General features: G+C 42.4%; 1 protein-coding gene across 2 annotated transcripts in view; it reads left to right on the plus strand.

Moving 5' to 3' along the window:
- The window catches only part of nsmce2 (NSE2 (MMS21) homolog, SMC5-SMC6 complex SUMO ligase), a 176,567-nt gene extending 166,405 nt beyond the window's left edge, over nt 1-10,162 (plus strand). For both annotated transcript variants that reach the window (XM_041190575.1, XM_041190574.1), the window contains exons 5-7: nt 2,327-2,427; nt 4,514-4,620; nt 7,888-10,162. In XM_041190575.1, the coding sequence (XP_041046509.1) occupies nt 2,327-2,427; nt 4,514-4,620; nt 7,888-7,996 (317 nt within the window). In that variant the 3' untranslated portion in view covers nt 7,997-10,162. The remainder of the gene's footprint in view (nt 1-2,326; nt 2,428-4,513; nt 4,621-7,887) is intronic.
- The last annotated feature ends 3,780 nt before the right edge of the window (nt 10,163-13,942 follow it).

Below are 13,942 nucleotides of genomic sequence, written 5' to 3' on the forward strand. Positions count from 1 at the left end.
AGGTCCCAATTAATTAATAACAAAAACAGAATTATCTGGAAAAACTCAGCAGGTCTGGCAGCATTGGCGGAGAAGAAAAGAGTTGACGTTTCGAGTCCTCATGACCCTTCGACAGAACTAAGTAGAAATAGGAAAGGGGTGAAATATAAGCTGGTTTAATTAATTAATGGTCAATGCGAAAACCCTCCAGTAGCTGAGGCCTTGACACAAACAAAAGTGGTTGTGTTGACAGCTAACAGACATTGCAGCGAGGGTTCCTCAGAGAGGGTCCTTAGTCCCACCATCTTTAATTGCTTCTTGAGTAATCTTCCGCCCATCATAAGATCTGGAGTGGAACTGTTCACTGATAATTCTACAGTGTTCAGTTCCATTTGCAATTCCTAGAACAATAAAGCAACCAATGCCAGCTTGAAAGCAGGGCTTGAACAACAGGCTTGGGCTGACAAGCCACAGGTAATATTTATGTCATGTTGGTGCAGATAATAATTCTAAACAAGCAAATGTCAAGCTACATGCCACTGACCTCCAACACTGTGTGGCTCAACTCAGGAGTCTGATGGAATACCTGCCATTCGCCTGGATGGGTGCAGCTGCAACAATACTTCAGATTGGCATTTTCCAGAGCACAACAGTTCGATTGCTTGGGGCTCCTGCCACTGGAATTAGTATCCACCCTTTCACCAGTGGTGCACAGTAACTGGAGAGTGTAATACCTACAGAATGCACTGGAGTAACTTGTCAATCTCACTTTCAGAGCAGCTCCCTGTCCTGTGATTTGTACTGCTGAGTATTATGGGAGTGCTATCGCTTCCAAATTGCATGCGGTCCAGCTACAAACAAAGTCACAAATACATCCACTGTCACAGTGACAGAGGATGTTATTATCACTGCCGTCTCCTCAACTTCATCACAGTTGATCGTACTGCCCTCCCCCAACACTTCTCTTTTGGGTATCTCAGTGAGACTTCCATTTTTACCCATCCAGTCTTCGCTAGAGCATCGCCAGCAATGGCTTCAGTTTTCATCCTATCCCCCAAGGATTTATTCTTGGCCCACTCCACTTCCTCATCTATATGCTGCCCCTCAGTAACTTCATCCCAGACATAGGGTCACTGTCCCCATTTACAATGATGAAATCTATCTCTTCCTCACTTGTGCCTCCCTTGATCCTGCCACTACCTCTATGTTGTCATGTGACTTGCCCAGCCATGAGTGAGCGGTAAATTTTTCCAGCTAAACATTAAAAGACCAAGGCTATCATCTTCAGCCCCTATCACAAACTCGGTACTATTATCATGGATTTCATCCCTGTGCAGTCACTCTCTCGGGCTTTTGGCAGTTTCAAAATTCTATTCAATTCCGGGCTCAACTTCCGACATCATAATTATAATTGTGACAAAGACTGCCTGCTTCTACCAAAAATTATATTACCTCCATAAAATGATTTTACTTCTGAGGTATCACCAGGGGGCTGAATAAATGCAAGCTCATTTCTCTATATTATAAAATCGATTTTGCAAAAGTTTAGTGACACATTGCAAAAAAAAATCTAAGATCAGTGGATGGAGATAAGTAAGAATGTAGGTGGATAAAGTTCTAAAGATGACTGTGGATATAGAATGAAAAGTCAGTTCAGGGTATTCGGAACTTTGTGAACCAGATGGTGCACATTAGCAATTTGACTTTTTGTTTTTTTTCTATTTTACCTTTGTCTATTCATTTTCACTTTCCAGTAAAATGTTTTTATTTTTTTTAATATGTCTCATTTCCCCTTATCTCGGGATCGTATGTTGTGTTTTTACTGTTTCATGCTTTGATTCTGATGCTTTATGAATTTTATTGCCATGAGCTTTTCTTATTTCCTGATGGTCAAGTGTACTGTTGAATATTTATCTGAATGTGATTTTACCTGGCAGGAGAGAATGCTTGCTTTTGCACCTGCTTGAAGAGACTGTAAAATGTCCCCTTTTTGGGGAAAAAAGATCTTGTGCACCCTTGCTGCATGGAAAGCCATGCAGTTATTGAAATTTTTCATATGTTTAAAGTTGACTTCTATCATTATGCTTCACTTAAATCCTAGAATGAAAGTTGAATTGATGGTTTAAATAGGCTGCACTAACTTCTAAATAATTTAGGCCCAGTGCAGTCTATGCATAAATAGATTACTCATACCTCCGTATTGTGTAATAGTGGAACTGATTGTAGCTGCAATATGTTGCTTTAATGTTGGAATTAAAGGACTTCAGTCAGTAAATAAATAATTTAGCCTAAGCTGCATTTAATCGGGAACCATGGCTTATTCATAATGTTCCTCTTGGATTTCCAGTTGGTGCCGAATCACAAAATGAGAGCACTTCAGCCAATGAGATTGATGAAGACATTGCAGTGACCCAGAGCCAGAGAAATTTCATTTGCCCCATTACACAGGTACAGAACAGCATATTCTGAGAACTAAATGTTCAAGTCTATTTTCCTTTGCAGTTAACTATCGATGTTAGCTATTGAATGTATTTTGAGTTCTTTCAATAGATTTAAATGAACCTAAGGGCTTTGTCTTTAGCTTGAAGCCTTATTGTTGCTGGAAAGTGAGGTCTGAAATTTGAAATGCCAGTAGATTGCGATTCTAGAGAAAAGGGGTCATGTGGTCATGTTCTCAGCCTGTGAATAAGGGCAACGGGAAGGATAAGGATTTGAACTTCATTTAATTTTATTTGTGGATGAGTGAGATTTCTCTATTTGCCCTAACTTCCAAATGATTTGGTTGATTAGGGCCTCGCTGTGCGCAGAATTATTCAACTGGAACTGCCCCACAACATTTCTTTTTAGTATAGCTCAATGAAATTGATATCTATTATCAAGAATAGTTCCTGTTTACTAAATTATATGAAAGGTTCCCCAGCTATTTCCTATTTCTACTGCACCTTGATAATATCACAATTTGGCATTCCTTAAATGTGGAAAAGAAAGGAAGGAATGAATGAATATTAGTCTTGGTTTTGTGTCTTTGTTTTAAAGATAGGACAGAATTTTTCGCTGGGTGGGTGGGCGCCACCCAACCCACTCGAGCATAAAATAACCTGTGATGACGTCGGGTGAGCGTTCTGATGTCATAGTGCACTCGCGATATTTTGGTTGGCGGGCGTGCACTAAACTCAGAAGCGAGCCAGCCGACAATTAAGAGGGCAGTTAAGCCCATTAACGGCGCAATTTAGAGATTTTTCGTTGCTCATCCAATGTTACGGTTGGTGGGCGGGTGAATCGGCGAGGCAGCTTTTGCATTTTTCAGGAAACTTCATCCATGGGCGGGATGAGGTTTCCGTGGACAGCATTTTCATTATCTACATTTTCAGGTGACTGATTGATTGTAAAGCTTGGACACTTTTTTTTCCCGGTTTCTGTGACCTTTATTTTGGGTTGTTCAGGTCTTCAGGAGGGAACTTTCTGTGAGCACCCGCCTGCGCTGACCCCCTCCCCCCTGCCCCTACCTTGGCAGCAGTGAGCCTTTCAGCAAGCGCTTCATGTTGACTGACTGTTAATTGGCCAGCCAGCGTGAATTCAGGCTCGGGGGCTGATCGCAGTCGGCGGTCCGTTACCCGGCTGATCCCGGACCCGCCGATTGCGCCCACCCACCGACCTAAAAATCCTGCCCGTAATCTCAAACTCATCTTGAATCTCCATTATACTTTTCCATGAGCTTCCTACAGGACACACATTCAAATCTACAACAAAATAATTGCACTGTGGCACTTCATCACATTTCAGTCTGTTTTTCACATTTCCCTTTTTTTAAAAGCCACTGAGTTTTTTTTCCCATTCATGAAGGAACTGCTCTTGCTTCTGAATGAGTGGACAATTATCAACAGAACGTAGTGGTAAAATAAATGGAGACAGACTTGTAGAGAAAGAACGTTGGCTTTATCATCGACATTTTCGATACTCCTGGCAAGGCAGAAATAAACTGTGCCAACTCCTTTGGGGGAAGGATACAGATTTTGCATTTCCAAGGTAAAATTGGTGATAGTTTTTACCTTTCAGTTAATGCAGCTAAGATTGCTGTATATGTTTTTTTTTTGGATAGCAGGGATAGTTTTCCTTTGCCCAAAATTGATGGAAAATGTCTTAAAAGTTATGTACTGAGGCCTGCACCTTTCACTCCCACCAATTGTAAATAGGGTCTGGGCCTGTAGCCTGAAAGACTTGCCTGCTCTCTGCCAAACTTCCACTGCTTCCCGAGGCAATCACATGGCAGGGAGTGATTGGTTTCAGAGGTTACAGTGACTACCAGAATGGTGACCCCAGCGTTTTACCTGCTAAAGATCACGCTCTCAAGAGAATTCGTTCAGGGGCAGGCCTCATTCCAGGCTTCAAGCCCTAAGAGGAAAATCGTTTCGAAGAAACTGACTTCAGACCAGCACGGGTATCAAACATTGTGAAAAGTCCTGGTCGGTTTAATCATCCTGTTGTTAAAAGGAAAGGAAGGAGTCATTCATGTTTTAAAACTTTTTGTTTTTAGAGGGAAATGGAATGTCCTGTGAAGAATAAAGTTTGTGGTCACAGCTATGAAGAGGAAGCCATAATAAAAATAATCCAGAACAAGCACAAACAGAAGAAGAAAGCCCGGTAAGTTAAAAGCAGAACATATCCCAACTGTGTCCTAAAAGGATGCCAAAAGTATCGTCACATTTCACTATAGCATGGTCTAGAGGCTTAAATGAACCCTACCATTGTTGCTGTCATTGATGTGTGATGGACTACTCCATATATCCCTTTTATTAATACATGATAATTGATCGCAACAAATTAGCACTAGCACATAATTGACTTTTTTTATTATTATTCATTCATGAGACGTGGGCTTTGCTGACTGGGCCAACATTTATTGCCCACCCCTAGTTGACCTTGAGAAAGTGGTGGTGAGCTGCCTTCTTGAACCGCTGTAGTCCATGTGCTGTAGGTACACCCACAGTGCTGTTAGGGAGTTTCAGGATTTTGATCCAGGGACAGTGAGGGAACGGTGATATATTTCCAAGTCAGTATGGCGAGTGACTTGGAGGGGAACTTCTAGGTCGTGATGTTCCCATCTATCTAATGCCCTTGTCTTTCTAGATGGTAGTGGTCATAGGCTTGAAAGGTGCTGTCAAAGGAGCCTGGGTGAATTGCTGCAGTGCATCTTGTAGATGGCACACACTGCTGCTACTGTGCATTGGTGCTAGAGGGAGTGAATGTTTGTGGATGTGGTGCCAAACAAGTGGGCTGTTTTGTCCTGGACAATGTCAAGCTTCTTGAGTTGTTGTGGGAGCTGCACTCATCCAGGCAAGTGGGGAGTATTCCATCACACTCCTGACTTGTAGATGGTGGACAGGCTTTGGGGAGTCAGGAGATGGGTTACTCATCGCACGATTCCTAGTCCCTGATCTGCTCTTGTAGCCACAGTATTTATATGGCTAGCTCAGTTCAGCTTCTGGTCAATGGTAACCACCAGGATGTTGATAGCGAGGGATTCAGTGTTGGTAATGTCATTGAACATCAAGGGGGATGGTTGGATTCTTTCTTGTTGGAGATGGTCATTGCCTGACACTTGTGTGGCATGAATGTTACTTGCCACTTGTCAGCCCAAACCTGAATATTGTCCAGGTCTTGTTGCATTTGGACATGGACTGCTTCAGTATCTGAGAAGTCATGAATGTTGTTGAACATTGTGCAATCATCAGCGAACCTCCCCACTCCTGACCTTAAGGTCATTGATGAAGCAGCTGAAGATGGTTGGGCTGAGGACACTACCCTGAGAAACCCCTGCGGTGATGTCCTGGAGCAGAGATGACTAACCTCCAACAACCACAACCATCTTCCTTTGTACTAGGTATGATTCCAACCAATGGAGTGTTTTCCCCCTGATTCTGAATGACTCCAATTTTTCCAGGGCTCCTTGATGCCACACTCAGTCAAATGTGGCTTTGATGTCAAGGGCAGTCACTCTCACCTCACCTCGGGAGTTCAGCTGTTTTTGTCCATGTTTGAACCAAGGCTGTAATGAGGTCAGGAGCTGAATGGCTCTGGCAGAACCCAAACTGGGCGTCAGTGAGCAGGTTATTGCTAAGCAAGTGCCGCATGATAACACTGTTGATGACCCCTTCCATTACTTTACTGATGATCGAGAGTAGACTGATGGGGCAGCAATTGGCTGGGTTGGATTTGTCCTGCTTTTTGTGTAGAGGACATACGTGGGCAATTTTCTACATAGCCGGGTAGATGCCAATGTTGTAGCTGTATTGGAGCAACTTGGCCAGGGGCGCAGCAAGTTCTGGAGCACAGGTCTTCAGTACTATTGCCGGAATATTGTCAGGGCCCATAGACTTTGCAGTATCCAGTGCCTTCAGCTGTTTCTTAATATCAGGTGGAGTGAATCGAATTGGCTGAAGACTGGCATCCGTGATGCTGGGGACCTCCAGAGAAGGCCGAGATGGATCATCTACTGGGCACTTCTGGCTGAAGATTGTAGCAAATGCCTTATCTTTTGCACTGATGTGCTGGGCTCCTCCATCATTGAGGATGGGGCTATTTGTGGAGCCTCCTCCTCTAGTAAGTTGTTTAATTGTCCACCTCCATTCACAACTGGATGTGGCAGGACTGCAGAGCTTGGTTCTGAACCGTTGGTTGCGGGAGAGCTTAGCCCTTTCTATCACTTGCTGTTTGGCATGCAAGTAGTCCTGTGTTATAGCTTCACCAGGTTGACACCTCACTTTTAGGTATGCCAGGTGCTGCTCCTGGCATGCCCTCCTGCACTCTTCATTGAACCAGGGTTGATCCCCTGGCTTGATGGTAATAGTAGAGTGAGAGATATGCCGTGCCATGAGGTTACAGATTCTGTTTGTGTACAATTCTGCTGCTGCTGGCCCACAGTGCCTCATGGATGGCCAATCTTGAGTTGCTAGATTTGTTCGAAATTATCCCATTTAGCACGGTGGTAGTGCCACACAACATGATGGAGGATATCCTCAGTGTGAAGGCAGGACTTCTAAGAGCTAATCCAACTAGCTCAGAGAGCATCTGTTAGAGCAGCACAATCTCATTTTAAACATATTGGTATGGTCATTTTGTTTGCCAGCTAGTAGTGCAGTTTCCCTCGTGCTGCTAAAATGGTGTTAGATCACTTGCTGGCAACAAAATAATTGGCTTTCTCCAGGTGCTATAGAACACATCTTTTATGTGCTAGAGAAGCCCATGCTCCTAAAATGATCTTGGTGGTTCAAAATGTACAGCTGAATAGGTCTTTTAAACTGACTGTTTTGACTTAGGCTAGCCTTTTTTCTACCAGCCACTGATTACATGAACATTCCAGCAGTATTAGGCTGTAACTGGAAACACCAAGATGGCTAAGCTCCTTATTCCAATGTAAAGCACATTGGAATGTTCATTGCAGCAGAACAGTGTGATTTCCAGACATGTTTAACATTTTTAACAGATGGATTGGCCACAGAAATAATGGAATATTGCAACACTTGCTTCATCACTAACCTTCTTTCATGCAAACTCACTGCTTCATGCACCACAGTGCTTGTTATATTTCTATCAGACTTTGAGAATACATTAACACAGTGTTGGTATGTATTACTTTAATGGGCAGTTAAATATATTCTTACTATTAATGATGCAAAGTCATAAGGGAATTGACTTATTGAGTTAGTGCAACAATATCACTGTGTCAAAGCTATTAGAAGTAAAAAGCCTCCATACCTGATGTCAAAGGGAAGTGGAAAATATAAAATTAAGTTAATTAGGTATGAAGCTAATCTGAGACTCATATTCGGTTGGTGGATTAAGAAATGATCACCTGACTACTTTTGTACTCAGGTCTACATTTGTTTCCTTTTTTTGTTTCGGCAATAGGTGCCCAGTTGTTGGATGTGATAATGGAGATATGAAGCAGTGTGACCTTTCAATGGACACAACCCTGAGGAGAGCTATTGAAAATCACAAAAAGCACCAAATGCGATGATTACTTGTCAAACATTCAAAAGGCAAGTGTGATGAAGGAGAAGCTATCAGATCCAAATATTCAGGAGGTTATCTTATGGGAGGAAGGAGTTCTGGTTAATCACTGCTAATTATATAATTTGACTAAAATTGATGTTGCATTCCATTTGACTTCAATGTGATCTGCTTTGATGGAAAAGTACATATGCACAATGTTTAAAGTAGAAAATGAAACTACGAATGCAAACAGAAATCCAGGCCTGCAGCATTTATAGTGTAATTTGTTCAAACCCAAATGTAGGTTGCACCAGTGAAAGCCTAGTTAGGGAAAATTGAGCGTAATGTTTTCAAATTAAATGTTTACCTTTCTAAGGAAGCAGTATTGAACCATGAGCAGTTCTGAATAGCAAAGGATTTCTCACTAAAATTTGAAAGTTTTCATTTAATTTCTGCATCCTCCCCTACAACATGAATAATGCTTTGATTCAATGTTATGTAATGCGAAGCTCCCTGAATATATTGTTATTATCATTTATCACCATCGCTGCTTGGGATTTCCTTTTACAATTATTTTCCTTGTTTCATACATCTGAAATAAAGCTGGCTTTTTAAAAAATTGTTTTTCTGATTTAATTAGGTCCAGTAAATCAGAGATTGCTAGCTGAGCATGTTGCAAAATGATGCAAATTTTCAAAAATTGGCAGTATTTAACAGTATAATACATCTGCTGGTGTGTGGGAACCTGCCAAAAGGATGTGAAGGTGCTCTACAAGAAGATTTGCATTGAGCCCCTAACCAAAAATTTTGTTGACTTGATAGCATTTTATGAAGGAAAAAACTATGGAATCTTCAATGTCCCTCGGAGCCATTGGTACAGTTTGGAAGGATTTAACATCATGTTTGAATAGCAACATCTTTGACAGCTGCGTTGAAGTGACAGCTTAAATTTACGTACTTAAGCCCTGGAGTGAAGCTGGGGTCAGCAGCCTAATGAATCAGAAGCAAGATTGGCCTGATTCCAATCTAGCAATATGGCCATATTTTAGTGCAGGCAGCAATTGGTTGTTTTTAAAATTGAAACTACTTGAAAATCAACTTCTACATATTTATCTTTGTAGTAGCCCAGTTTGTTCCCCTCATCTGAAGGTGGCAACTTAAAATCATAAAATGATACAGCACAAAGGGAGGTTGGTTTGGTCCATCGTGCCTGTGCCTATTCTATGAAGGAGACATCTAATTGGACCCACTCCCCAGTCATTTCCTCATAGCCCTGCAAAACAAACTTACTTGGCATGGTAGCCGCTTTTCCGTACCTTGCCCGAGTAACCTTTCTTCATGGGATTGTGTGGATTGAAGTCAATAGTTTACTGACTATTCAGATGCAATCTGTCACAGCTGATCTGATCCTGTGTGGCCATGTCCATGCACATTGAATTGCAGCAACAGTTGCTGGCATTGTGCTCAGATACAGAACCCTAACTATTTTGGCACACATTGGCAAGTGTAGCGACCAGTACAAAAACTTGGGACCTCTCTGATCTGTATCATAATATTGGTTGTATTTACACACTGAGCTGTAAGAGAGAGATGCTAATCCTTCTTATAGGAGTTTGAGATTATTTTGTGCTTTTCTAATATTTCTGTTTGCAAACATTTTAAATAAACAGAAAATGACTCCCATGTTGCTGCAGTTATAACTGAAAAGATACCTTTAGCCTTGTTTGAACTGGAATAATACTTTATGTCTATTTGCATTAGTTTTACAAGATACAGTAATACTATAATTGTTTTAAATGCCATTTTCATTTATGTTAAGATCCGTGGCAAATAACCTAAATCCTTTTGGAGAACTTAGAAGTTGAACTACTGCCAAAAATGGGAATTGTCCTTTCTGTGTCTGTAGTAAAAGTGGGCTGTTAAAATTGCTGCAAATTGCTTTGGTTTGTATAAATTAAGTGACAGCCCTGAGGTTAGGTAAAAAGAGAAACAAAATTCTGTATTTCAGTATTAAGCTTTCTGTTGTCATTGAGTGATATTTTTATTTTGAATTAAATCATTGAATGAGTGGGAATTTAGTGTAGAGGAGGAAGGAGGTGTCTTTACCTCGTACTGATTTGTATAAGCTTGTAGCAGTATTTCAAGCTAGGAATGTATTTTAATACCATATTAAATTAATAATTTAAACTCATTTAATTCGTTTTTTTTAAAAACTGAAATAGTGAATTATGTTAAGCTTTCATCATCATGTCATATATGCGCTGCCTGAAGACAGGTCCTTGGCTCATTGTCTGCTGATGCTTCATCCATGAGCTGGTTTTCTTGGCAACTTTTGTTAACGGTAGTTTGCCATTGCCTTCCACTTGAGGAGGCAGGGCGAGGAGGCAGGTCTCAAGTCTACCTCGGCCAGAACGAGAATCGAACCTGCGTTTTTTGCAGTTTTCTGAGTTACAACTGAGCTATTAATTCAATTTAGAAAACAAGGTTACTTAGTGATGGCAGTGCAGGCGGTGAGCTAAATCTATGACAGAGTTTGTGGAGAGCTGCACGATCTTAAGCAACCAGATTTGAGGTAATTATCTACACCTGGAAGAATTTCAGCTCAGAGTTGTCAAGCTGATGTCTGAAACGCAGACATTTCAATGCATCAGGGAGGTGAAGAGTTAACTGGACATGCTGACCCAGGAGGCAGTTGCACCACTTAGGTTTGGCAGTGCTTCAGATTGGTTAGGGTCAGGGACAGGTTGATGGGACTGTGACTCAGGCAGGTAAGGAGGCAATGTATGAAGTGCGGAGAAACTGAACCTTTGCCGTTTTCCACAGGTACAAGGTACTAGCTACAGGTATGGATGAGAAAAAAGATTGCAGGGAGGCATCAGGTACAAGAAAGCATTCAAGTGTGGGGGTGGGTTGTACAGGATTGTGGTAAGGATATAGTATACTAAAGTCAGGATAAATGCTGTAACCACGACTGGGATTTCAAAAGCTGTGCTGCCTACCAGTTAAGGACGTCTGTGTAGCTGGAGGAAAATGTGAACAGGGAGGGAGTGGATCCAGTTATTATGATCCATATATGAAACAGCGACATAAGTCGAACCAGGAATGAGTTCCTGCTGAGGGTGTTTAAGGAGCTAAGTTACAAATTAAACAGCAGAACCTCAAAGGTGGTACTCTAAAGATTATTGCATGAAACGTGTGTAAAATTGGATAGGGACCAGCTGCTTAAAAGTATAAATGAGTGGCTGAAAAGAGTGGTGTGAGAAGCAGAGTTTTCAATTCATGCAATGCCAGTACTAGGCAAAGAGAGAGCTGTTCTGTTGGGATAGACCCCAGCCAGGCTGGACCAGTACCCTGGTGACTTGAGTAATTAGATCAAAAGGGCTTCAAGTGGGAGGGAGGCTTCAGATAAGGATAAAGAAGAGTCAAGGCTCCATTGTAGAATAGCAATCTTGGGTAAAATCAAGCAGATGTGTTAGGAAGGGAAATAATAAAAGTAAAAGGGCACTCATGACTGAGGCCCATTGGAGGAACATAGGAATAAATTAAAATTGGAGGCACTATATGTGAATGTAAGAAATATTCATAACAAAGATGAATTAATGGCACAAACAGATAAATAGGTTTGATCTGTTAGCCACTACAGAGACATGGGACTGGATTTTCCATTTGGGATTGGGACCCCAATGTTGGGATCAAATGTGGGTCTCAACTACGCACCATGTCAAGAATAGTCACCCAACGCAATTAATGCAGATTGTCCACTTAAAGGCCCGAGGGAATGCTTGCCACCCAATTAAGGGTGGCTGGCAGGCGCCTGAGGCTGGAGGGCCATTTGGAAGCCCTCCGGCAATGATACATCAGCAACTCCACATCCAAGGTGGGAGCTACTGATGCTAGCCGAGAAGGGGAAGGGGTGCCTCACAATGGAGGTGCCCTCTGAAGACCAGTTTTTAAAAAATGATTTAAAAACGGCCTCAAATGCCAGACTGTGATCATGGAGAAGCAACCCCTCCCTTGGATGGCCTGCAGCTGTGGTCCGACAGCGTTGGTGGGTGTGTGGGAGGGTCTCTAGCCGGATGAAACGCTGCTGCTCCATCACCCCTCCTGCCCCCCCACCCCTCGTTTCCCAGTGAGAGTCCACCTCCATTCTTTGGCTATGGGCAGAATTTCACCCATGTCGGGTGGGCTTGGCAGGGCGGTTGGGAAGCTGACTGCTTCCTGCGATCGAGGCTGGAAGGTGATTTCATGCTGGCGAGCCAATCAAGGTCTGCCCAGCGTGAAACGCAAGCGGCAGCGCTGCCTGTGTGTGTCGGCGGTGGGGGGGTGTATTGCGAGCCGGGCGAGCTGCATAATCTCCCTGAGGCACAGAGCTGCCTCGGAGATGAGGTGTTATTAAAAAAATAAATAAAAATGTAACGTCCCCTCATGTAACTATAGGCCAGTTAGCTTAACATCCCCCATTGGGAAAATGTTAAAAAGGATGTACTAGCAGAGCATTTAGAAATGCAAAATATTATCAAGCAGAGTCAGCGTGGCTTCATGAAGGGGAAACCATGCTTGACGAACTTATTAAATTCTTTGAGGAGGTAACAAGCAGGATAGATAAAGGGGAACCAGTTATATTTGGATTTCCAAACGGCGTTCGATAAGGAACAGCACATTAGGCTACTTGATAAGAGCCCATGGTGATGGGGTAGTATATTAGCATGGATAGAGGATTGGCTAACTATTAGAAGACAGAGAGTTGGGATAAGGGGGGCATTTTCAGGATGGTGATCTGTAACTAGTGGAGTGCCACAAGGATCAGTGCTGGGGCCACACTTATTTACAAATGACTTGGGTGAGGGAAGTGGGTGCACAATCACCAAGTTTGCGGATGACACAAAAATAGCTGAGAAGGTAAGTGTTGCAGATGACACAAGGCGTCTACGGAGCGATATAGACAAGTTAAATGAGTGGGCAAAAACTTGGCAGATGAAATAAAATGTGGGAAAATGTGAGGTTATGCACTTTGGCAGGAAGAATAGAGGAGTTGAATATTACTTAAATGGAGAATGACTGCAGAAAACTGCAGCACAGAGGGATTTGGGGGTCCTCATGCATGAATCCCAAAAAGCTAACATACAAATTCAGCAGGTAATAGGGAAGGTAAATGGAATGTTGGCCTTTATTTCAAAGGGAATGGAGTACAAAAGTAGGGAAACAAAAACAGAATTACCTGGAAAAACAGCAGGTCTGGCAGCATCGGCGGAGAAGAAAAGAGTTGACATTTCGAGTCCTCTTTTCTTCTCCGCCGATGCTGCTAGACCTGCTGAGTTATTCCAGGTAATTCTGTTTTTGTTTTGGATTTCCAGCATCCGCAGTTTTTTGTTTTTACAAAAATAGGGAAGTCTTGCTAAAACTATACAAGGCACTAGTTAGACCACACCTAAAATACTGTGAACAGTTTTGGTCCCCATATCTAAGGAAAGATATCCTGACATTGGAGGCAGTCCAGAGAAGGTTCACTAGTTTGCTCCCAGGTACGCAGGGATTTTCTTATGAGGAAAGGTTGAGTCCGTTGGGCCTGTACTTATTGGAGTTTAGAAGAATGAGAGGCAATCTTATTCAAACATATAAGGTTCTTAGAGGGCTTGACAGGGTAGATGCTGAGAGGTTGTTTCCCCTTGTGGGAGAGTCTAGGACCAGAGGGCATAACCTCAAGAGTAAGGGGTCACCCATTTAAAACAGAGATGAGGGGAAATTTCTTCTCTCAGAGGGTAGTTAATCAGTGGAATTCTTTACCACAGAGAGCTGTAGAGACTGGGTCGTTAAGTATACTCAAGGCTGAGATGGACAGATTTTTAATCAGTAAGGGAATCAAGGGTTATGCGGAAAAGGCAGGAAAGTGGAGTTGAGGATTATCAGATCAGTCATGATCTCATTGAATGGCGGAGCAGACACGATGGGCTGAATGCCTACTTCTGCTCCT

The sequence above is a fragment of the Carcharodon carcharias genome, chromosome 6 (assembly GCF_017639515.1).
Source record: "Carcharodon carcharias isolate sCarCar2 chromosome 6, sCarCar2.pri, whole genome shotgun sequence".
NCBI lineage: Eukaryota > Metazoa > Chordata > Chondrichthyes > Lamniformes > Lamnidae > Carcharodon > Carcharodon carcharias.